The sequence below is a fragment of the Lemur catta genome, chromosome 2, assembly GCF_020740605.2.
Source record: "Lemur catta isolate mLemCat1 chromosome 2, mLemCat1.pri, whole genome shotgun sequence".
NCBI classification, from domain to species: Eukaryota; Metazoa; Chordata; class Mammalia; order Primates; family Lemuridae; genus Lemur; species Lemur catta.
Genome location: NC_059129.1, coordinates 129,433,781 through 129,459,593, shown reverse-complemented (window position 1 = coordinate 129,459,593; position 25,813 = coordinate 129,433,781). Strand labels below are relative to the sequence as shown.

The 25,813-nt window shown below is 35.0% G+C and overlaps 1 protein-coding gene across 4 annotated transcripts in view; it reads right to left on the bottom strand.

Moving 5' to 3' along the window:
* Window positions 1-25,813, bottom strand: part of UTRN (utrophin) — a 472,601-nt gene that overhangs the window by 42,981 nt on the left and 403,807 nt on the right. For all 4 annotated transcript variants that reach the window (XM_045544518.1, XM_045544519.1, XM_045544517.1 and 1 more), the window contains 5 exons: window positions 22,149-22,350; window positions 15,715-15,800; window positions 11,625-11,782; window positions 9,309-9,475; window positions 3,944-4,055 (listed from right to left, as the gene is read on the bottom strand). In XM_045544518.1, the coding sequence (XP_045400474.1) occupies window positions 3,944-4,055; window positions 9,309-9,475; window positions 11,625-11,782; window positions 15,715-15,800; window positions 22,149-22,350 (725 nt within the window). The remainder of the gene's footprint in view (window positions 1-3,943; window positions 4,056-9,308; window positions 9,476-11,624; window positions 11,783-15,714; window positions 15,801-22,148; window positions 22,351-25,813) is intronic.

Below are 25,813 nucleotides of genomic sequence, written 5' to 3'. Positions count from 1 at the left end.
CACTGTCCTTAAGGAGTTAAAAGATAACTATGGAGACAAAAACACCACACAGAAAACCATACAAGATAATACAGAGATAAATGCTAACTGGCCAAGTAGAGGCTGTTGGAGAGGCCACTGAACTAAGCGTTTCGGCAAGGGTAAGCACAGGAGCTTGGGAAGGTTTGACACACAAAGCAAGAGATGAGCTGTTTTTGTGAGAAGGGGGAATTTGGACGAATGGAGAGAAAATGGCATTAAATATTATTAAATATCACCTGCATCATGTTGTCTCTTGAAGAGGAACTTTCTTATTGAGCCTAATGAAAGAATTCTTAAATGTACAAATCTAGATTATAGAATGGTGGTGGGGGGGGAAATAAGAGTTTAAAGAAATCATTTTCTAGAGAAAGAAAAATTCTGCTTCACCCCCTCATATAAATATTTCATTATCAATATCATAAGATACCTCCATGAGTCATGGTAGTAGTACTAACACATACGCCATTCATCTTCCTACATCTAAAGACAAACTTTGCCATAGACAATAAGCTGATAGGCTGGTAAAATATTCCAGGAGCTTTGTGGATTTAAAATAAAATTTATAAATTTCAGAAAGTTTTTAGCAATAGGAGCATTCAGAGTCAGCTGAAAAGGACCTGAAGGAGAAAGAGATCATGTCAGTGTTGTGACTGGTGTATCTTGTTAACACAAAACTGAGACGCGCCATGAGAAATGGAAACACCAAGATCCACAGGCAAAGGTCTGAGCCATTTAACACTCCAATGATACTGTCACTGTACTGAACAAATTCACATCTGAGCTCATTTTCTAAGGCTGACATTAAATGAGTTTAGGGAACGTTGGGTCAAAGATTAATGAACCATAAATAAAGCTTACTTAAAAGAGGAGAGTAAAAAATTTAAAGAATTTGGGTGAGAATAAAGAAATTTTGGAAAGCAGTTAAATCAAGTCATTCGTTACTCTGAAATGCAAGCATCCTTTCAAAAACTCCAAATTACATCTATTTCCAGTTATTTTATAAAAAGTTGTAGGGTTGAAGGTAGAAAATAACCTGTCACAGTGATGATTTATATGGAGGCTGTTGAGAAGATCACTACACAACCTCAGGAAAGGGCAAAGGACCTCCCAAAGCATGTCTTGAAAAAGGAAGCCATCCCTGTACAATGCCTGATAAGCTGTAATCTTAGAAATGATAATAGTGATTTTTCTAAGACTATGTAACAAGAAGGGTTTGGGGCAACTTACAGATTTCATTTAAAATCGAAATTCATCTGTGCATCAGTGATTCTCAAGCAAGCTCCTACTGGCCAACCATTGTCAGAGATATGTCGATTTCAAATTGTATAGGTATTTTGTAAAACCATTAGGAATTGCTATGTTTAAGACCAAGAAAAATAGTAATTCCATACACCTTTACTATAACAATTTAACATGTATTTACTTTATGATATTTCCTATTTTGACATTAGCTCTTTATAATCAGCTTCCTAAATTTCTAGCTGTTATCATGTAAATACTAATATTATACTTCTCCCCAATCCAAATTCTTTACAATGATTTCGGGAGTTCCACACAATCTGACACTTATCTTTCTCTTTATTCCCATCTCTTACCATTCTCTCTTTTGTGAAGGGAGAAATTCCTTCTTTGTCAAATTTGTCTCATTTCTTTCTGTGCCTTAGCCACACCCACCTCTTTTGCAACTCCAGGGTGGGCTTCCAGGATGTGTGTCCTGTGCAGCTGCCCAGAGCCCCACGCTCAAAGGACCCTGAACTTAACCTACTGCTCTGTTGTTGCCATCTTGAAAGTCTTAATACTTTTTAAACAAGGGGTACACAGCTTCATGTTGCACTGGGCACTTCACATCATGCAGCCAGCACTCCCTACCGCATTCCCCTGTGAAATAGGCTCCGTGCCCTAATCCCACCAACCCCTTTCCCACATCTAACCACCTCCTTTCCTACATCTAACCACCTCGTGCGGTGTTTCTTCATTCTGAAATACCCTTCCACTAGTTCTTCACACAGCTGATTCTTTCTCAACCTTTGGTCTCAACTCCAATGTCACCTTCTCAAACAGACCTTACCCGATGTCTTTGTCTAAAGCACCTCCTCATTCTATCTCATTATCCATTTATTTCCTTCAAGGTATTTACCACAATCTATAATGATCTCATTGACTTGTTTCCTTGTTCATTGTCACAAACCCCCCTCCTCCTAAACGGAAAGTAGCAGGGGAGTCAGCAATCCAGTCCTTCTGGCAGTACTCTGATGAATGATCAGCACTGAGACTACTGACATACTCCTTGCCCAAACTCTAGTCAGCCCCCTCTGAGCCCTGCTCTCAGCTGAAGCCTTGTCCTATAAACACTGCACATTCTCAGCACAAATCATTTCATTCATTCCCTCCCAACACCACCCCCACTAAAAGACTTGAATAAACATTCATGTAGATACGTACACACACAGACACACACATTTATATATAAAGTCACTACATTACTGATTAAAATCTGTCCTTACCACTTTAACTAGTGTCTGGCTTTGTTTATCTTTGATAACAGCACCTAACACGTTGTAAGTGTTCAATATTAATTTGTTGCATGAATAAATAAGTTACTAATAGTAATAAATGATGCTTCACAAATTTTCTTGGGAAGATTTTATTTTCCTAGTTAAAGCTATTTATTAAGCACTATGGGTGTTTAATCCATTATAATTCAGCAGCATTTTCTAGAAATTTCCTCTGCACACATAGGGCCCTTATTTATTTGAGATGAGATACCTAAGAATGTGAGATTTATATGTGTATACATTACAAGTATTGCTGCCTTTATGTCAATTTATGATCCAAAAAAGTAACTCAATTCTCTAAACCAAGGAAAATGTGCAGCTTTGTGAATAAATTTTGGCACTCTTTGGAAGGAAGCTGAAGAATAGCTATTAACAGAACGTGAGGATAACTTCAGAAAAAATAGCTTAAGCTCAAAGAACAACAAGAACCAGTATCCAATGCTGGGGGGGCTATAGTAAAACTGGGACATTAACAAAGTGTGATCAGAATACAAAGTGGGATAAACCTCTTCTCAATAACAACTTGGCATCAATTATTTTGGTGATAAAAATACTCGTATTCATTGACTCAGATTATCTATTCTAGTGCTTTATTCTATGGAAATGTAATTTAGGTAATATACGGAAAAGAGCTATCTTCACAAAGATGTTTATGAGTGCTGTTGATAATATTAGAAGATTGAAAATAAACTAAATGTCCAAATTTAAGGGAATGGTTTACTAAATTAGAGTAATTCACTCAATTAAAAATTTTGTGACTAGCAAAAATTATAGTGTGTGACAACTTGGGGAACATTTACTGTACAAAATGCTGAGTGAAAAATTTAGGAACAAAAATACATGAATATAAAAATAAATAAAATCTTATCAAATTAGACACATAGAAAAATGTTAAAAGGTAGTTTACTCAAGAGCTAGATTTATGAATGATATTTTTAATTTCTCCATTTCCTACATTTTTACTAATGGGAATATAATATTTAACTATGAAGATATATCTTAAATATGTCTAAAAGAAACATGTTTTTTCATTGCATAGTATCATTTTCAATGCAGGTCAGTGTGAGCTCTTAAAATAGTTTGCTATCAAAAAAGTTAAGTTTAAAATCAAAACAAAAATGTAAAAAAAGTTAAATTAAATTTTCAGAAAAAAATATATTTTTTCTGTATTAACTCTACATAGATGTATTTACTTAAAAGAAAACAACAAAAAATAGTTAAGCAATCTTGAAAGTGATCTTTTTTCCAAAAAAATGTTAAGTCTAAATAAACCAAATAAAATTTTAGACACTAGTTAATTCAAAAGCAATGTATTTAAAAACAAACAAACAAACAAACAAACAAGTAAACAATGGCTTGGTACTTACAGGGATACAATATTCCACCATTGGATAATGCAATTTGTGACCTTTTGCTGTTCGACCAGAAAAAAAGCAACTCTGGCAGACATCGTAATTAAAATGCTTCAGACTTCTATACCTAAGGAGAAGAAAAGAAGATTCATTGGCTTGCATTCCTATTATTTAGTCCAAATCAATCATGTGTGGTAAGGAATTTCATTCATCCAAATCACCAAGGAAATAAAGTAAATTTTTGGATTTCCAGTCTCTAGAACATGTTTCCATCTGTTTATAAACGATGAGGAGACAAATATCCATGTCTGAAGATTTTCTTTAGTGTTGAATATAAATGGAAAACGGTAGAGAAGGAAAGAGTTATATTTATCAGCTTGACACGTCAAAATTTTAAATACCAATTATACCATCAATAAGAAATAAATCTTATGATTCACTCACAAAGGTATTTTTTTTTTTACAGTAAGCATTTTTATACTTGGTTTAAACTAGTCATTAGGGAAAAAAATTAAAGATGAAGAAATACCCTGTAATGAAGAACTAAATAAAACCTGGATCACAATGCATTCTTGAATGGAAACTGTTTTTAAATCTCTCGCTTAAGAATGACACTGCATGTGACTTCCATTTGCACAGCCTTAGAGGAATGAAACTAGATAGTAAGTACTTTCTATGGGTCTGAGTGAAAAAAATATCTCCCGAATTTTCCATTCCATCAACATTGCTGGTGGAACTAAGAACATAAATTACATCCATATCTACAGAAAAAAAAAATTGTTTTTTGATCAGCTTTGAAATGCCTGTCCAGAAAAGGAAAAAAAAAATTATATGACAGGACTAACAGAATGAAAATGGAAACAAAATTAAAAGGTTATGTGAGGTTAATACTGTAAACTATTAAGTGCTGAGTAGCTTCTAAAATGACCTGCAAAATCACTTGCAAATCGATCTGAAGGAAATCAATCTGGGTACACTCCAGCCAGCTTACTTTCGCAAGGCAGCTACTGGTTTGAAACAAACACATCCACTAACAATATCTGTTGACCCATCAGCACGTTTGACAAATATGACTGACATCTTCTCTTCTACAGGGAGTTTGTTTATTGCTGAATACTTCCTTGGCAGATGGCCAATTTCCCCTTTTCATTGGAAGGAGACCCTGGTACTGTTAGTACACGTTAGCAAGGTGCCCTGTGAACAATACTGTTTCTCAGTCTCTCTTGCTGATGGTGGTGATCAGTACAAGTAGAAGTCACGGGGTGGGGTTTCTAGTTGGAATTTCAAGGGACTGACTCAGTTGTTAAGAGGCAAGCTCCCTCTTCCTTCTTCCTGGAAAATGAACCTGACATCCAGAAGAGTCACCTTGTTAGCATGAGGTGGCCTTGAAGATGGAAGCCACATGTTAGGGGTCACAGAGTACATAAAGACAGAACTAGGGGCCCATATGAACACAGGACAACCATATCAGTCTTGGATTGCCTACCTCCACACTTCGTTTACATGAAGAAAAAAACTCAAACCTCTAATTTATTTATGCTACTATAAAGCAGTTATATGGAATTCTAACTGAAAATAATTCCCAGCTTACAAAACATTTTGTAGATCTAAAATTTCATTAAAATTTAATTTGAAAGTAATTAGTGAAATGCTCTAGTAGTATTTATAGAAGTTCAAAGAAAATGAATACATATGTGTATACATATATACACACACACACACATACATATATTAAGTAGGAGCTTGATAGTCTAAAATTAAGTTTATTCTATTATATAATGCAAATACTCCTCTATCTTTATTTCTGTACTTGGCTTTTAATTCTTCCTGTGGCCTCAGAGGAAGAGGTATCCCTTTACAACTAAGCTAATCAGACCTTTTTTACTTTGACCCCATTTTAATATTGGAATTGTTCTTACATTCATTGCCTTCATGCATAATCTTTATGCAATAATTAAGTCATCATTAGTTTGAAGAAATGTTTGCTTGGCCTTATTTCTAAACCAGGTATCAACTATAAGACATATTTCTCTTTCACTCAGAAACTAAAAATTTTACATGTATTATATTCTCAATATAGAAAACTGAAGAAATACATATGCAAGTAAAGGGAAGACAATATATTATCTACCATCTTGCCATTTTCAATATCCTGACATATTTTTAAGTTAAAGCTAGATTTCTTGAGCAAGTTCTTTGCACATAATGACCTACTTATTTTCCTGAGCCTGAACCTGCCTTCCATCCTTACCATGACACAGAAAGCATTCTCTCTAAAATTCCCAAAGACTTCTCCTGATTCACAGGTCTGTTCTCACATAAGATCTTTAGGATTTCACTGCTGCACCTAACACACACTTCTACCATCTTTCTAAAGCCTTCTCATTGATTTCCATACTACGCTTCTTTACTTCTGTTAAGAATACTGCTCATCTTTCTCTCGCTTACGTACCTCTTTTCCATCCTGCCTTCTACTGAGCAACATCGTTGCCCAGGTTTTTCTGGTATTTTTGCTTAATGGAAAAGTTCAATGATACACTTGTAGGCTTAGCTACTAACCCACTAATGATGTTATTGGTAATAATTAAAAGAGCTAATATTTACTGAATGCCTACGTTGTTGGTGATAAGTACTTCCCTAGACACTTTTCATGTAGTAACTTCTCCTAGGAGGAAACACTCCTTGAATTTGAAGTTGAAGAAACTCAGGTTCAGGAAGGTCAAGTAACTTATTCAAAGTCTCAGAGCTAAACAGCAGATCCAGGATGCAAATCTAAGCAGTTTGACTCCAGAGCTAGATATCTCAACACACTGTTTCCTACATGTCTTGTTCAACCTTGATCTCTGACCACGAGTCAACTTCACATCTTCATCATGGAGATATGTATAGGTGAATCTTATATTAATATCAAAAAGTTAAATACTGAAATTTGACACTTAACATTGTTCACCCTTTGTAATTGCTCTTTCATATTTTTCTTATGAAATATTTCAAGTTAATTCAAAAGTAGAGAGAATAATATAATAAACATCCATGTACCTACAACTCAGCTGTTAAATATTAATATTTTGGTGCAGTTACTTAAGGTCATTTTTTATTTAAGAAATAAAACTTTAAAGGTCATGCAAATATTAATATTTTTTAGAGTCTTTTGTTCTGTCCTTCTCTCCCTGTCCACAGTCTGTGAGAAATCTGGTCTCTCATGGCATCTCTAGGCTACACCACTGGCTACATATGACAGACTTTATATAAACCAGTTACTTCCCAAATCCACTAATCTGGATGTTTCCTGTGGTTTCAGGTAACAGTTTATATCAGTGTAATATTTTTGGTTTAATAATGAATGTCCTAAATGAATTGTTGTTTTCAGTATAATTTAATTACTTCTTAATATTAAATCCTTCCTCTCCTAAAAATCTAATCTGCTTTTTAAAGCCACCTTGAAGCTAGGTGTGGTGGCTCATGCCTGTAATCCTAACATCCTGGGAGGCTGAGGAGGGAGGATTGCCTGAGGTCAGTAGTTTGAGACCAGCCTGACCAAGAGCAAGACCTTATCTCTACTAAAAATAGAAAAATTAACTGGACATGGTGGCACGTGCACGTAGTCCCAGCTATTCAGGAGGCTGAGGCAGGACGATCACTTGAGCCTAGGAGTTTGACGTTGCAGTGAGCTATGATGATGCCACTACACTCTACCTGGGGTGACAAACCAAGACTCTGTCTCAATAAATAAATAAATACATAAAAATAAAACCACCTTGATTAAGAGCACAAAACATCTGGATTTCAGAACCAAAAAGATCCAGATTTGAATCTCAACTCTGTCTCTGTTCATTGGACATTTCGCCTTGGACAAGTTGCCTAATCTTTGAGTCCTAGTTCCTTAATGTGTAAAATAGAGATAATACTCCCAATCTTACAGAGTTGTTATGAAGAGTAAATAAAATAACAAATGCAACACATTTCAGCACAGTGTCTGGCATATAGTTAACAATAAATGGCAGTGATTATTAGCTCTGATAATTCTATCTCTCATGTGGATGACCCTCCCAGCAGTATCCTGAGCTTGCCACATTCCAGCTATTTCCTCTCCTGTGTGTCTATGTCCACCAGGTACTTCTCACTTAGCCATTCCAAGAAATCTGCTGTACATAAATTGTGTCTTTCTCATCTTCCTCCTTCCCACATTTGCCCTGTCACTTCTACTGGGGCATCTATTATCAAAGCTCTCTGCCAGGCTTATATAAGCTGACTCTTCTTCACACTAACTGCCTACCTTTCCATCCTCCTAGGATGCAAAGTGGCAAGGCTCTCTGAAATTATACCACTTTCGATAGTGTCCCCAATTATATCATAATGTATGAGACAGGAGGAAATTTAAATTCTATTTCTTATGTTAGCTACCCACAGAGAATGCAATGCTATGCTTCATACAAACTATTATGCTGACAAAGCCAGTCAAATGAAAGTAATTTTATTTAATTCAAGATAGTGACACTGATACTATGTATTAATACAACAACAGCCAATCCCAGCCCTCCTGACTGGAGTCTCCATTTTAGGATCACCATCTTAGATAATTCTCTTCAGGTATGAATGAAAGGTACATATAAAACCTCAAATTCCCCTGCTGGGTAGGCTTATGTTGTTTCATAATAGATTTCCAAATCAAACGGGGGCTACTTTCTAGATTTTCCTAGAAGAGAAATATAGTATATCCTAAGAGGTCAAATGCATCCTTTAAAATCAAAGGACCATGATGGCTAAGAAACTTCATCCTAGGACAAACCACAGACTTTGCTCAGTCTGCTTTGGGGTCACAAACTGATGAGTCTGACACAATGATTACATCAAAGTGTGGTGTTTAGTGACATTCCTCGTGAGAAGGTGAACAGTAGGGTTACTGTACTTCACACCAAACTTGACAGAAGTAACACAAATTAACTTGATTACTTCTCAGTTAGTATTTAAATGTTGCTTCCTGCTTACTAAGTTTGACCTCATAGATCTCAGAATATTCATCAAATTCCATCAGGCCTATATATTTATCATCAGTCATGCAATTACCATGCATGAACATTTGTGTGACCTAAGTAAATAGAAATTCATAAAAATCTCTCGTTCTTGACCAAAGTAGTATAGATAACAATACTACTTAATACTACTACTACTACTACTACTAATAAAACAAGCTTCATGTAGTGGTTATAAGAAAGGATAAAAATAAGATACGAAAGGATTTTTAGAGAGAATATGATGAACAGCTTCTCCATTTAGGTACAAACTTCTGAATAGGAAATAGAAATGGATGCTGGACAAACCACTGAGATCACACAAATGGAAAAGAAAATAGTCTACTGCCAGCACTAGTACATCTCACCTGAATCCAACAATTGGACATTCTTTACAGATGTTGCATTTGGCCTGATGCTTTGCAGTCTCGGCCGCTGCCACTCGATGCAAGACCGGCAGCCAAACCATGGACTGCGGTTCCAAACGCATCCAGTCTATAAACTCTTTCACACTTATCTCAGGCTTGTTGTTATTCTGGTGAAGAAACAAACATATTAAAAGTGGAGAAAATGTCTTCTTTTAAGCTGCAGCAAGTGTTGTTGCTTCATAATCTTTCCGAGAATCTGTGCAGAAGGGGAAACATATAACTCTTTCCAGGGCAGTGAAGTCATAAAAGCTTTAAGGTTCTTCCAGGCAAGAAAATTCTAGACTTCATAACTTAAAAGCAGAAATAGCAGAAATTGTTACACAGGAAGAAGAAAAAAATCCCAATACCTTAATATACTCAGATTTAAAAAAACAAAAGCAAAAACCAAAACTACACAATTCTAGGTAATCTTTTCACATAAATACTTTAATTCTATAAAACTTCTTCATCTAAGACAGTAAAAATTTTGAAAGTAAAGATTCACTGATAACTTTACACACTTGAAGGCCATTATAAATGCTAAACAAAAGCTGTAATTTTTGTGTCGTCTGCTCTAGTCCTATTACATCACACTGGGGGCATTCTGCTACGAAGAATGTACTTTGCAGGATTTTCAAATTTATCATGACAAATTATAGGAAACTTCTCGATCCCTCTTCAAATCTTAATATAATACAAAGCGATTGTCTTACATACAAAGTAAAATTTCTACCAACATCATTTTCCTGCTGTTGTTGAGGTCATTCTATGAAACAACACCTGTGACTATAAATCACAGTTAGAAATTTCATGTGATATTTTTTGTGTTTCTAAAATAAGAAAAAAGGCCATTATAAAATGTAATAACCCATGACATCAATTCTCCTCAAAGATACAGTGCGAGCATTTTTTTTTTTCTCAGTAATGATAAATCACCGGCTGTGCTTTGGCAAAATGTCCACAGGCTTGTACTTCATGCATATGTATAACACCAGTAGTAACATTTCTAAAATGCCTTTAAACACAGTAAACATTAAAAAGGAACTAAAATGCTTTCCCTGTTTAAAATTAGTAACTTAGATCAGTATAAAACTTTGTACATCATTCTTCTTTTGTATGTATATTCTTTTCTATGTATATTCTCAAAGAAAATACTACTGCTATTTTAATAATATCTTTAATTTGTATTTTTAAAAAATCTTACCTAGAAATAACTCAGGGCATTTTTATTCATTTATTTAACAAATATTGATTAAAGTAGCTATGACGTTTAAGGGACTGTGCACAGGGATATGCTATGGTCTGAATGCTTGTGTCCTCCCAAAATTCGTACGTTAAAACCTAACTCCCAAGGGGATGGTATTAGGTGGTGGACCCTCTGGCAGGTGTTTAGGTGATAAGGGTGATAAGGGTGGAGCCCTCATGAATGGGATTAGTGCCCTCATAAAAGAGGCCCCAGGGAGCTCATTCACTCCTTCCACCATGTGAGGACACAGCAAGTGGGCTCAAGGAACCAGAAAATGGGCCCTCACCAAATACTGAATCTGTTGGCAACTTGATCTTGTACTGCTCAGCCTCCAGAATTATGAAAAATAAATTTCTGTTGTTTATGAGCCACCCAGTTTATGGTATACAGTAAAAAGATAGATACAATCTTTGTCTTCATGGAGCTTAGGTTCCGATAGAAGAAACAAATACTAAACAATGAATTCTACAATTCACTATGTAATTATAATTGTAATGAGCAAGAGAAGGAGGAGGTAAAGGATATTAAGGTGAACATAGTAGAGAAACATACCTCATCTGAAGAGATAAGAGAAAGATTCCAGGAGGATGTGAGAGTTAAGCTAAAACTTAACACTGAATAAGGATCGAGGATGAGAAGGGAGTTAGTGGGCAGAGGGGAAGGAGGAGAATTCTAAACAGGGGGCACAGGTGAAAATGCACTCAGGCGAGAGTCAAGGAACTAAAACTGAGGGCTGGAAAGCAGAGAGCCAGGGGAGAAGTAGCAAATGACGAGGACAGGGGAAGAGAAAACAGCAATCTCATAGCACAGGTTAAAGATTTTAGATCAATCCAAAGAAAAACAGTAAGTCTCCTTGCAGGGGTCACTATCCTTCAATCAAATATGCCTTAAGAAATAAAATACAAACTTACTGGATGAGACCCAAAGTCTTCCACCATTTGGCTTCAGCACAAATTCCCTATTCCATCTCTCGGAACCTCCTACCACCCTTCTCCAACACATGCTATATGTCGCTGATCCTCTGTGATTACCTGTTGGAAGCAGCTGCGAACACTCGGTTCAATATTACTGCCTCCGAAAGCCGCCACTTCTCCCAGCTGCCGGGGGATCTGGATGGCATCGTGAAGCAACAGGCCCAGCTGCCTCTGGTCACACATTTCTGTGGGTCCCGCCACTTCCTTAAAGAGAACTGCAAGGAGGAGAAGTAAGAGGGTAGCTTCCATCTGCCTACAGTACCCTTTTACTTGAAATATATCTTTGGTAATGTGGATTGAACTATGTGGATTAAAAAAAAATGTCAGGCGGACATGAATCAGATTATTTGTCTCCTGAATTCTAATGCTCTTAATATTCTGTGTGTCTGCCATCAGGAACTGCTTAACCACATGCTCCTGAAAATAATCTAATGTCTTGTGTGCATACATATAAATAGATCAATAAAGACAATTTTGCTTTTTAAATGGTTACAATAAATGCATGTGAGTTAATTTTATGGTCTTCATAAGGATTTCCCTTCTTATTGAGGAAAATGATGAGCCAAAACAAAGCTTTCTTCATGACTTGTCAAAGAAATAAATGTGCCTTAAATAGCAAACCTTTAAATTGCAATAGATTTACCAATTTTTTGTGCTCACTCCTAAATTCAATAGTCTATTAAATATATGTTTTTAGCTTCTTTTAAAGACTTTTATGTTCAAATCTAGCTTATGTAATAAACATTAAAAAGGGCCAAGGAAATGTACTTTTTCTTTTTAGGGCCAGTCTCTCATTCCCTATTAGCTATAAAAATTATTTTTGTTTTACTTCATGTAATGAAATACATTTATTCAAATTTTAAGGACTCATTAACAAAAATTTGTGCACATTTTCGTACAGTTTTTTAGGCTTTTCCATTCATAAAAAATGATCTATTTTATAAATTTCTTAATTCAGTAAAATTAAAACTCCTCTCTTCTTTACAGTATTGGTTTATCTTCTGTTCACCATATACAGTATTTTGAAGATTAAAATTATTACAGTATTTTCAATAATAAGACTAATGTACTAAGATGTTACTTTTGGAATAGGGAAGTTTTTAAAAAAAAAAAACAATCCACTTCATCATAGAAATTAACAGTCTTTGGAAAGAAATTTGGAAAGACATTTACAAGTCCTAAAAATTCAAGAGCACACAAAATCTAGATGTTCTTCATATGAAGTTTTCCAAGAGTAGAAGAAAGGAGAGTAAATATTTATTTGATACTGAAACACATTTTAAAACAATACCTGATAAATGAATGTCAGATCAAAATGTGTCATTCTCTCTTTATTTAAGGGGAATAATATTAAATCTAACACTGTCAATAGTGAATTCTGAAACTACTGAACCAAGCTCAGTGATATTGACACAGTAATTATAATGAAATACGGCTTTAATTATAAGCACGCATAAGGAAAGCAAATTCAATTAAGATAAATTTAATTATTATTATTATTTTTTCACTTAGATTTGGTTAGAGCTCTCTCAACTTATTTATTTTCATTTTTTTAAAAATAAGACTATCATAGCCAAAAACATTTATCTAGGAGTCTTATTATGATGCTCATTTTAAACCTGTTCCTGGAAAGAGGCTTATTAAGTAAATACAAAGTTGCTGCATACGTATAATAATCTTTTCAGAGGAGTGCACATTTTCAGCAAGATCAATTGGGCCCAACTTTCCTCTTTTGAGGCAAATAGTTATTCTACTATGCCACTGTTAAGGCAAAATTACTCATAAAACATAAGGAGAAAAGCATCCTTAAACAACTGACATATTTCTAAATTCTTTAAAAAGTTCACATTTTCAATGTTGTAGTCAGATACAGAACTCAGTGTCAAGATGTGGGAGGTGGGTCACAAGAAGGAAGTCACAATCTAAAACCCAAATCCCAATAAATCAGCACAGGAGAGATGTAAATGGCCATTCAAAACGAGGCTTTGTAAATGTGTTTTCGATGAGGCAAGAAAACCATCCAGCTATAAGCAGGAAGGCCAGGGTATGGTTAGAACCTAATCAAGGGATATTTCCAGGAAGCCATTAAGAGAGAGGTGTCAGGAGGGTGAAGACACCCACATTGGCCATTGCAAAATCAACATTCAGATGGATACCAAGTGACCCTGAATGGTGCCATTGAGTTTGAAGAGCAAATTGTTGTAAATATTAATTCTAACAAAGGAAATAATAATGAGGAGGTGTGTTCTGATATCACTGGGGAAATCAAAAGTGGAATCAGAGTTGCTAAAGGACCTCAAAGTAAAAAGCAAAACAAAACCCCAGAACATTCCAGAGTTTGGATGTCCCAATAAAGATTTAGATTAAAGCTTGTAACCCATGAGATTTCCTATTTAATTAAGTCCTAAAATCACATACTTCATGGATTAAATGAAATATTAGAAATTTTCATTGCAGGGACTTCTGTTTCCTTTGCCAAAATCTAAAAGTTTAATGTTGACTTATAGAAACTATAAGTTTTGAGGCTGAATTTGCCTTTGTTTCAGAGTAGATGCAGCACTACAACGCAACCCCAGTTCTTTCAGGAAGGAGCACAGGAAAGTCCTAAATCACAGATGGTAAGTGCTTTTAAATTTTGGAATATTGATGCTTTTGTTAACACTTTCATTTCCCTATCATTGTAGAAATGATAACTTTTCTAGCTTTGGAAATTGTATCTTTTCACAATTATGATGCTGAAGACAACTTAAATTCTGGATAAAGTGCCACAAAACAAAAGCCTCATGCAAAGCTTTCATTCTGGCTGGTTTACTAGGCTCTCATTCTGTTAGGGCACCTCACCTCCTGATCCCACAATCAGCTTTTCATTTCATACAAATCCACATATCTTTTTACTGACATTCTTGTCAAACTAAGTAGGAAAAACAAGCCATCATGTTCTAGACCTGAAATTCAAAATCAAATAACCTCACAGCGATCCCAGAAAATAAGTTTTTCAAATGTATGCATGTTCACCTAAGACACAAAACTTTAAAGTTTATAGGACCTGTGATCAAATATCCTCTTGTTTTTTGGTATCTTTCCATTCACAAAATATCCTTAACCTTCTCCCACAAATATATGGATTTATTTGTAAGGAATCATCTGGCAATATGCATGGCAGGACTGAATTACTCATATTTTATGGACAAAATTAAATCAAAAGATATATTATAGTAGCTAAGAGTTTGGAGACTTAGCAGCAAATGCTATCATTTATTCAACACCTGCTATTTCTAAGTATTTTACACATGCTATCTCTAATTCCTTTCCAAGCAGGAATTATAAGCTTCATTTTTCAGTTGAAGAAAGTTCACTAAATTTCCTGAACTGTGAAATGGGAGTAATATTACCTCTTAGGTGGCAGCATTCAATAGAATCACATAACCTGTCAAAGACACTCAGGCACTAAGTGGTAGAGATTTGAAGGCAGGTCTCTCCAGACCCTGTGTACAAGCCCTTTCCAATGCCAAGATGCCTTTCATTAACTGACAGCTAAAGGGACACCACTGATTTATTTGTTGAATTTATATTCAACAAATATAAACAATAATACAAATTGAAAAAATTTTTATCACTTTTTATTTTGTCACAACTATAAAATATATTTACTTAGGCTTATCATCTGACTATGTCCATAAAGGTTCTAGATCATCTTACTTTTTTTTTTTTTTTTAAGCCTTGGGAATATACAGAAATAGAAAACGTTTGGGCTTTGGAGTAAAAATAAATCTAAGATCTAATTATAGCCTCATGACTTACTGGATTCTTAACCTACCTCAGCATTAATTTTCTCAGCTAGAAAATGAAATCCCAATGCCTATATTGTGGGGAGATTATTCTAAGAATTAAATGAGATATAATTTGTAGTCCATTATTAGTCCATCAAGACACCTCACCTCTTAGTCCTATAATAAGCTTTTCATTTCATACAAATCCAAATCTCTTTGCACTGTAACCCTTTGTCTAACCTGGTACACACATAGTAAGGGTTAAAAAAAATAGTAACTATTATTACTAGCAAATCATATAAAGTAAGTCCCTAATAAATTATTATGATAACTATTATTACTAAAAACACTGTTGGTGTATGAAAGGTCTTACATACATCTGTATTTTTCTTCCAGGAGACCTTTGGAAAGAGACATCAATCCAATCTTCAGACTCTGCACTCTAATTTTTCCAGTTCGACCCCTGAAATTATAAGAATCTTACTGTGTTAAATGCATTTAAAACTGTATATAGTATGTTATTAATAATTATTTCTGAATATCTACTTTCTTGAGGGTATATCATTAAAAATAATTGGATTTTGAAGATGCAACTTTTCTATGCACTTTTAACAATCGATATTAAACCTCTGCCACAATTTCACCATGTATTTTAATAGTGTATTTGGTCAAGTCTAAAAGAATACTCAGCCTGAAGTCACTTTACATAAAACACATGAACTGAGAAGAATAAATTACAGCAAAATGAAAATGATAATTATAAAACTGAAAAGGTTTTACTTTTATAAACACTATAAATTAAAATATATCTGTTCATAACTGTAAATACAAGATTCAAATGAGCTAGAGCTACATACATAATACATATGACTTAATACAGTAAGGAAAGACTAGTGATATATCTAAAAACAAACGTAAGAAAACTGATTAGAAAATTAGCTATATACTGAGGGCGTATAACCTGCTGAATACTTGAAAACTTTGGTTTCTGTCAATGCAGTTTCTATAAATTGCTATTGTAATTTTAATAGTCTATGATTTTAGACAGGTGTGAAATCTCTATTGGGGGAAGTATCAAATTATAATTAAAACAGAATGCATTAATTAATCAACAGTAGAAAATAGTTTCACACTATGCTAATGAGAGACCATTTCAACTTTACTTATAACTTGATTAGATGAAAATTTTATCTTTGAAAGTGGAGAATTGACTTTATTCCATCACTTATCAAAGACTTACTGAGTTATCTACCAAATGCTAGTCATAGTCCTAGATCCTGGGGATGGAGAAAGAACTACAAAAATTAATAAGATAGGATTCTTGCTATGGAATAACACACACAGAGAAAAGGCTTTATTGCTATCTTTATTACTTTGGATTCAGGATTGGTTTTCAATTTAGGTTTTTATTGTCAATTTTCTTATGATATGTTTTTAATACACAAGCACAGTAAACTTAAAACCTATAACCAATGTTATAACCAAAGGTTTACATAATTATATGAATACATAAAATTTAGTAATTCATGGTATTTAAAAAATAAATATTTGTATTATGTAACTTTAACTTAATTATTGCCAAATTATATTTAAATCCTTATTTTATTGGTATTTTCACTATTAATACTAACTGATATTCTTCCATTCTCAAATTATAAATACTCAAGTAAGTTTCTATATACATACCAGGACATACAAAGTATAAAATAAATTAAAAAGGAAAACATGCTTAGGGAATGGTGCGATGCATTTTTTTTTTTTGGAGACAGTCCTACTCTGTTGCCCCAGATAGCAACCTCCAACTCCTGGGCTCAAGGGATTCTCCTGCCTTATCATCCCTAGTAGGTGGGACTACAAGTGTGTGCCACCATGCCCAGCTAATTTTTTTTATTTTTGGTAGAGACTCCTGACCTCAAGCGATCCTCCTGTCTTGGCCTCCTAGAGTGCTAAGATTATAGGTGTGAGCCACCATGCCTAGCCTGGTGAAATGTATTTTCAAAATAGTCCTTTAATAGCCTAGAGTTTGTAATTTATATTAAATCATACCCAATAAACTTACTGAGTCCTTACTATATATGTGTACAACATTCTGAATTGATTATGAAAGAATTAATACTTAATAATAAAATAAATATAGCCCGTATAAGCAGAATTTCTAAATTAATATACCCATTCAAATTTCTCACAATTAGACATACAAGTTGCAAATTAACCCTACAGTGAGCCATGCTACAAATTGTGTTTCTACTGTATATTTTTTAGGAGTTTCCTAATTATCACATGAAATAGACAATGTTTGTTTTCTTCCTTTCAAAAATCAGGAAATGTTTACTCTCTGGACACAATCAGACAACAGACTTGCAGAGGATAACAAAAGGCCATGTGAATGGACTGACACTAGTTCATGAATGTGGCTAAGGATAAAGCAACCCTTAAGGGAAAAATGATCAAAACGATATGCATTAGAGCATGACCTCCACTCTAATGTCACAACAGGAGAGACGAACATCATCAGGAAGACAATTGAAACTGTCAATCATCCATTCATTGCACCATCAATATTATTAAGGCTTACTGGGACCCCAGTTTGTTTTGTACTATGGGGACCAAGAGAAAATTAGAAGACACAATTCCTACAATGATGAACTCACATACCGGCTGGGGAGGTAAAATGAGAAAACAGCTAGGGAACACATGAGACCAACTTTTATGTATGGAAATAAAGAATCAAGTACAAGATTATTGTGGCTAACTAGTCATTACTGATTAGTGATTCGTCTGAGTAGTCATTAGTCTTACAACTTTTGATAGAGAAGATAAATCTAAAATAAGACATTGAAGGCATGACGTGGCTGGACTGTCCAAACTAGGAGAAAGTAGAGATCACAGGAAGAGCCTAGGCAAGGGGCCAAAGGGAGGGATGTGAGCAGCAGAGATCAGATGCATTAGGGTGGGGCAAGGACTTGCATCAAGGCTAAATGGTTGACCAAGTTGTACAGGTTATATCGGGCCAGACGATAGAGGGCTTTGATGTGAATTGAGACATCTGGATATAAGAGACAACAGGGAGCCAATAAAATTTATTAGTGAGTGGCATTGCCCAATATTTAAGCATTTGGTTCCCTGGTAGTTTTCATAAGTAACTCCTGAAATTAGTTTAACTGGAAAGGTATTTACCTTATAAAATTATATCCATCTGAGAATAGTGGGAAAAAATGACTAAACGCTGCAGCAAATGAGGTTAACATTTTCTGTAGGGAAAAAAATATTTACAGCAAGTGCCCAGACTATTGCTTTAAATCATGATTTAAATGTTTTTGATTTCCATTAAATCTAGAAGGAAGATTGTGAAATTAAGACTTTTTAACCTGGGAAAATGAAGACCGAGTGAGGCTGTGAATTTCACAAATGGAATCAATTTCATCTTTATAAAGTCCTTTTTACATACATTAGTTCCTTTGCCCTTCACAATCACCTTTTGTGTGGTAAGCAGAGCAGATATTTTTATCTTGGTTTTTTTCAGATGAGAAATTGAGATGCCAATGTTAAGTGGCGGCCAAGTCACAACAACCAGAATGAAAAATCTAAATTCTTGTCATCCATGACAGATGAAAATGGATTTTTTACAAAGTCCAGAATATTAGGAGGAGTTGAGTACATGGTAAAACTTGAAAGAAACAGTTTACTTAAAATAATTTATAAAGTACTATTTTTTTCTAGATATGGCAATATGGTAAGAATACTCAAATGACCATCCCAAAAATCTGAATATTAGTTCTATAACTACCACTAATAGGCAATAGGTGGACAAATTGTCTTGTCTCACTGGGTCAGTTTTTCAAGCAGTAAAATGAAGTGGCCAGAATGGAAGGGCCTCAGGGTCCTTCTACTTTGAGAATTCTATGATCTACTGTGTATGCATTACTCATTATTTCAAGAGCTGGTTGAAACTGAAAACACCAGTTCTGGCTGCATCATACTATGAAAAGTAAGGCAGTCAAGAATATATGATTAATGAATGAATGTCAGAAGAGCCAAATGAAATGGAAGTGTTAGAACAAGGTACCATTTCTAAGGTGCACAGACTTCTCAGACATCCACAATGCCTATCAGAGGGAGTAGATGGTAGTTTTGATCAGATTCTCAAAGAAAATTATGGCTTCAAAAGAGTTAAAAAGTATTGTTTAGATAAAGAAATAAGTCATAGTTTTTAGAGAAACTTGGGTAATCAACTCTGGCCGTCTGAGACTACCATCCTAAGAGTAACTGTTTTTTCTTCTTTAAGTTAATCTAGGGTACTTTTCTCCAAGACAGAAAGCTAGACTGAATGGGCACCATTCTGACCCAGCAAAGTCTTTGCTATATTTCTTTGGCATGGAAGGGAGACAAATCCTGAAAGGCATTTTTCCCTTTAAAATGAAAAATGAAAAATTTCAAGATACTGTCTTTCTGAATAAGAAACAGTACCTTTGTTTAGCATTTCCCATGTGTTCACATTTGATGGTGGGAAGTGAAACTATGCCAACATTTAACTCCCTAGAATAGGAATCACAACATTTCACGCACTGCCTCCTTCCCAGCTGAGTGGCACTATTCCCTTTGCCCTGTCCAGTGAAAGCAGCATATGTGTGCATTATGTCCCAAACTGTGTCCTCTTAAAATTCACATGTTAAAGTCCTAACTCCCAGAACCTCAGAATGTGACCATATTTAAAGATAGGATCTTTAAAGACATAATTAATTTAATGTGTGGTCATTAGAGTGGACCCCAATCCTATATGATCAGTGTCCTTACAGGAAGAGGAGATAAACATAGCACAGAAGAGAAGCCACGTGAAAACACAGGAAGAAGATGGCCATCCATTCATACAAGCCAAGGAGAGAGCCCTCAGAAAAAAAATCAACCCTGCTGACACCTTGATCTCAGACTTCCAGCCTCTAGAACTGTGCAGGAAATAAATTCCTGCTGTTTAAGCCACACAGACTATCATACTTTGTTATGGAAGCTGCAGAAAACTAACACAGTAGGTCAGCGCCACACACAATGCTAAAGGAGAGCAATTTAACCTCTTTTACAGTCTTCCTTTAAAATGTGGTGCACGGTATCCAAGCCCTTTACCATACTCTATAGGGCTGAATGGAGTTCCTAAGGATTCTATGAATTTATTAATAGCAATCTTTCTGGGACATAAAATTAAGGAATAGGTTTTGCAGTTAAGACATCTAATTGGCCAACAATTTTTGTGAATTTATTGTAGAAAATGTCTCTTTTGAGGATTTAAAAATATTGAAGAGGAACTTAATAGTGGATTAATGCTAATGGTAATATTTTACCCAAAGAGAATAGAAAATTTGCATTAAAAAGAAAAATATTAAAAAATATCAGATGGTAACTGAGACTCATGATTCAGTGAGTTTCTTAAGAGCCCTCAAGCACACAGTGGTTATTTGATTATTAAAAAAAAGATTTTGTTATGATATTTGTGAACATTGAAAGGTAAAAGGTCTTTCTAATTAATAAAATAGAGAGAGGAGGAATGGGAGAGGTTGGTTAAAGGATACAAAATTATAGCTAGATGGGAAGAATAAATTCTGGTGTTCTATACCATTGTAGGGTGAATATAGTTAACAACAATTTATTGCATATTTCTAAAATACTAGAGGAGAAGATTTGTAAATGCTCCCAACAGAAAGAAATGATAAATGTTTGATGTGATGGGTATCTTAATTATCCTGATTTGACCTTTAATATTGTATACATGTATCCAAATATTCTGTACTCCATAAATATGTAAAATTATGTGTGAACTAAAAATAAAAGGAAAAAAAATTAGTTGAGTCAGCTCCAAAGTTCTTGTCTTGATGACATTTACTTCTTACACAGAATCAACCAGCTGCTAAACATGTGCATTTAGGAACCATCATCTATTTTCTCTCTAAATCAAATAAAAAGCTGATAAACACAAATTTTCATATAGTTAATTAATGGGAAATAACTTTTAGGGTATGAGAGAAAAACAATACCTCAAGTTTTCCTATTTCATCTTTGCATACTTCAACCTCCCACCAGAAGAATGAATAATTCCTAACATTTCAGAAATGTCAGCCCACAGCAGGTCTTTCTAGAATTGATTATTTCACAAATACATTGTCGTATTCAACAGGGCCAAATTAACAGCAAATGAGTTATGCAGGAAGTTGAGAGTGCTCTTTATGTAATAGTGAACACCTAATTAAATTATAGATGTTAGAGTGTTCTGTAACATAAATTATTTAAAACACCGTATATACACATAACCACTATTTATTTATGGCAGTAAATAAAGTTAAGAGCAAAAGACAAATTAAATTCCATTCTTTGCTATTCAAATCGCCCTTCCGTTGGCATACAAAGATTGTAGAGCACATTATTATAAGGACATATTGATAAATCATTTTAATTTACAACAATAAAAATAAGATTTTTTCCTTTCAAAAAAGAAATACTGTAAGACATTCTGGAACAAGAAGGAATTAGGACTTACCTACATTAGGTTTCTCCAGCTTCTTGACAAAGAATACAACAAATCTGACAGCCTTTGTAAAGTGAAGCAAAATCTTGAAATAATAGTTCTGCATTCTATTTTGTTCTGTTGTTTAAGAGCTTAATGATTTGGAAAGTCATTTACTTTCAACAATTAACAAATATTTCCACTGGGAAAAGTACTTTGAAAGTACTTTTTAAAAAATTCACTTTCAAAAATTAGACATTTTCTATTATCAATGTATTTCATTCAATGACAGTATTTTAATGGGAAAAAACACAAACTTACGTGTCATACACATTGAGTAACCAGTTGAGACACATGTCCACACAGAGCGGCACGTTGACCAGGTCCTTATGCATTTGTTCAAGTCCATCGTAAGTTGTTGTCAGACAGTTGATGACATCTGGAACACTAAGGAGCTGATCATTTTGGTTCAGCTTGTGCTGTTTGAAGACTTCATTTGTTGTATTCAGCTCTAAGAGATCCACTAATTAGGTGAGAAAAAGGATTATGTACAGTCATTACATGATAATAACATTGAAACAAAAACACTTGTCTCAAGTATTTAGCTTGATTCTTCAATTTAAGAATCTACCCTTTTTAGTTAATTTCAACTTTTAAAGAAATAAACACATTTCCATTCTTACATTTCATCACATTTCCATGCTTTTCAATCTGAACTCTGTTGCTTTTAAACCTTATCCCATTTTTTGCTCTTTGTAATAACAATTTTCCTACTTTCCTTTTCTGGCTTTCCCTTCCCTAGTCTCTTTCTGCTTTTAAATATAGAAAGGCATGAATCTTTAAATCCACTCCAAATGGTAGAACATCTCTAATATTATATTGCTGTCCTCATCTTAACTCCTGCAAACAACCTGCTCACCAATTTCCCCTTCATCCTTTATATCACTGCCAAACTAATTATTCCAAGTTTCTTAACATGTACATCATGATAAACAAAGCTCACTGAAGATGCTCAGTTAAAAAAAACAAAAACAAAAGGTTCTGTAGAGAAATAATAGTTCTCCACTGCCTACTGAACTGAGCCAGATCTATGAGGCCGTCAGAATCTGGCCCTAACCTGGTTTACTTTCCATAATGCTCTGACTTAGAGGCAACCTGTAGCTAAGGAGGAGGAGTAGAGGTTCACAGGACAGACCCTGAATCCTTTGGTCTTCATATATTTGCTCCCATCCTTACTCTTCACGTGTAGTGGGCATGACCAGGGCTAGAGCAGGAACGGTGTGCACAGAAGGGCAAGGCAGAGCCCCTGCTCTCAAAGACATCTGATAACTTTACTAAAAGGAGGAGTAAACAGGACCTAAGAGAGGACTACACAATTTCTATGAGAACTATTACTGCTAGGGCAGAGGAAGGACAAGTTGGAAAGGCTCTAGGGAGACAAGATTTGAAATGGGCCTTGAAAAATACACAAGATATAAGAGATCCATGTGAAGCAAGGAAAGAATTCCAGGAGTACAGAACTGCTTGAGAAAAGACAAGAATTTAAGCCAAGTCTGGTGTCCTAAGGCATGGAGGACTGCAGCATGGATAGTGCATGGTTACGGTAAAGCAGGCGGGGGCAGTGGAGGGGCCAGGTACACATTGCCCCAGGGGAGACCCGCAATGGCCAGGAGGAGGTTAGATAAAAAAGACGAAAAAAAAAAAAAAATATATATATATATATATATATATATATATATATATATATATTTTAATTTAATCAACTCTGGGTCATTCATTAGCTAACTGAAAACAAGGAAACAAAGCAGATTATCAAACTACCCCGTATCTATACATATCTTAAGCATGAAGAATGACTCTTCCAAATATAAGCATATGGGTAAGGAAAATTCAGAATCCACATTAATTTAAGGTCTGCTTATACAAATTGTTGTTTTATAAAATTCTTCCTCTATTTCTAATATTTAACATTTTAGCATTAAAAAGATAAGCTTAATGGAACTTTTAAATACACACACACACACACACACACACACACATATGTATATAAAAAAACAACTACTTTCTCTTAGCCTGATGCAAAAACTGTTCCCTCAGAAAATATAATGACATATTTTGATGGTTAACTAAAATGAACAAATAGCTTCCTTTGCATTTATCTATTTTTAACCATTAATTATCACTAAATTGGGATATTTAAAGGCATTTATGAAATGTCCTCATGCTAGCTTCTCAGATACCATAGAATTATTTATTTTTTCATATTATCTACAATGGAAAAGAACTGCTTTAAAATTATGCAGATTAAAGTGATTTCAAAAACAATTCAACAGGGAAGACATTCTTTTTAATAAAAGAGAGAAAGAGATAACCATAAAACACCCACGTCTGGATAATAGGCCAATCCATTTCTTTTAGATGTCAAATAAATCATTGGTAAACTTAAGCTAATTAAAAAAACTCACGTAAGCTTCCCGAGTTAGAGATGGTGTCAGGAAAAAGCCAACAACCATCTGGAATTTTCATTGTCATTTTTACCACATTTCTTGGCATTACATAGTTGACCCTTGAACAACATAGGTTTGACCTGAGCAGGTTCACTCATACATGACTATCTTTCAATGAAAGTTACACCGAGTGTGCCTGCCTCTTCTTCCTCGCCTCTGCCACCCCTGAGACAGCAAGACCAACCCTCCTCGCCTCCTACTCCTGGAAGACAAGGATGAAGATCTTTATGTTGATCAATTTACACTTAATGAATAGTAAATGCATTTTCTCTTCCTTATGATTTTCTCAATAACATTTTCTATTCTCTTGCTTACTATATTGTAAGAATACCGTATATAATATATACAACATACAAAATATGTGTTAAATCGACTGTTTATGTTATCAGAAAGGCTTCCAGCCAACGGTAGGCTAATTAATAAATTTTGGGGTAGTCGAAGTTATATGCACCCCTAACCCCTGCATTGTTCACGTGTCAAATGTAGGCTGTTTTCAATTATAAACCTCTAGAGGGTAGGAGCAAAATTCAAATTCCTTCTCCACAGTGCCTGCCAAAGGGAAGTGTTTAATCAAAACACAGGGGCTACAGAACTACAAGTCCCCACAGACACGAAAGACCATATTTAAATACTGCCAAAAGGCACTAAGTTTTCTGAATTCCAACATTAATTATGCCAGCAATACAGCACTGCTATTGGATCCCCACGTGGCATAAAATGACAATAGACCAAATTCCAAAAAGCCAATTTCCTGAATCAGGCTGTCCTTGCATTTCTTTCAGAAGTCTCCCTGGCTATACACTCTGTAGCTGTGACAGTAATTTGCCACTTCCCCTGGACTATCATGTCTTCAGTTTTTAGTGATTTACTCTGACACTTTGCCTTAGTGTCCAAGCCAAGCATACATCTTTCTGAAGTGTGTCACATTGAGGTACCTTTAAAGGACTCACTACATTTAAATCACAGAAAATTATGATTATGATTTTTCCTTTTCAAAGGGAGACAAATGACAGCTCAGTCATGTGGTAAATGAAACAAATAGCAGAATCATTTTTTATCCAACTTTTAGACTTTTTCTTTAATCCCACATATGAGGCACAGGGGATTAATGCAAATGCATCATCATTCTCTTGTTCTGCAAAACAAACAAAAACAAAACTAACACCATTTAGCACCCAACCTTGGGCTTGTGTGACTCCTATTCAGGTCCTGAGCTGTTTGACCATTCCTCCTTAGCACTTTTCCTATATCCTCTTCCCAAGCACCACAGAAACGTAGGTGTGCTCAAGGTTTCCTGTCTGACCTTTTGTCTATGAACCTGATGCCCTCACTCCCAGTATCACCTCTCTCCCCAGGGCTCCAGATTCTCTTTTCTCCTTCTGACCTGCCTGAACACTTGATCACACTCCCATTGCTCGGTTCCCTACCAGAGGTAGAACTTCTACCTTAACGTGTTCCAAATAAAGGTCTTGCCTTCTT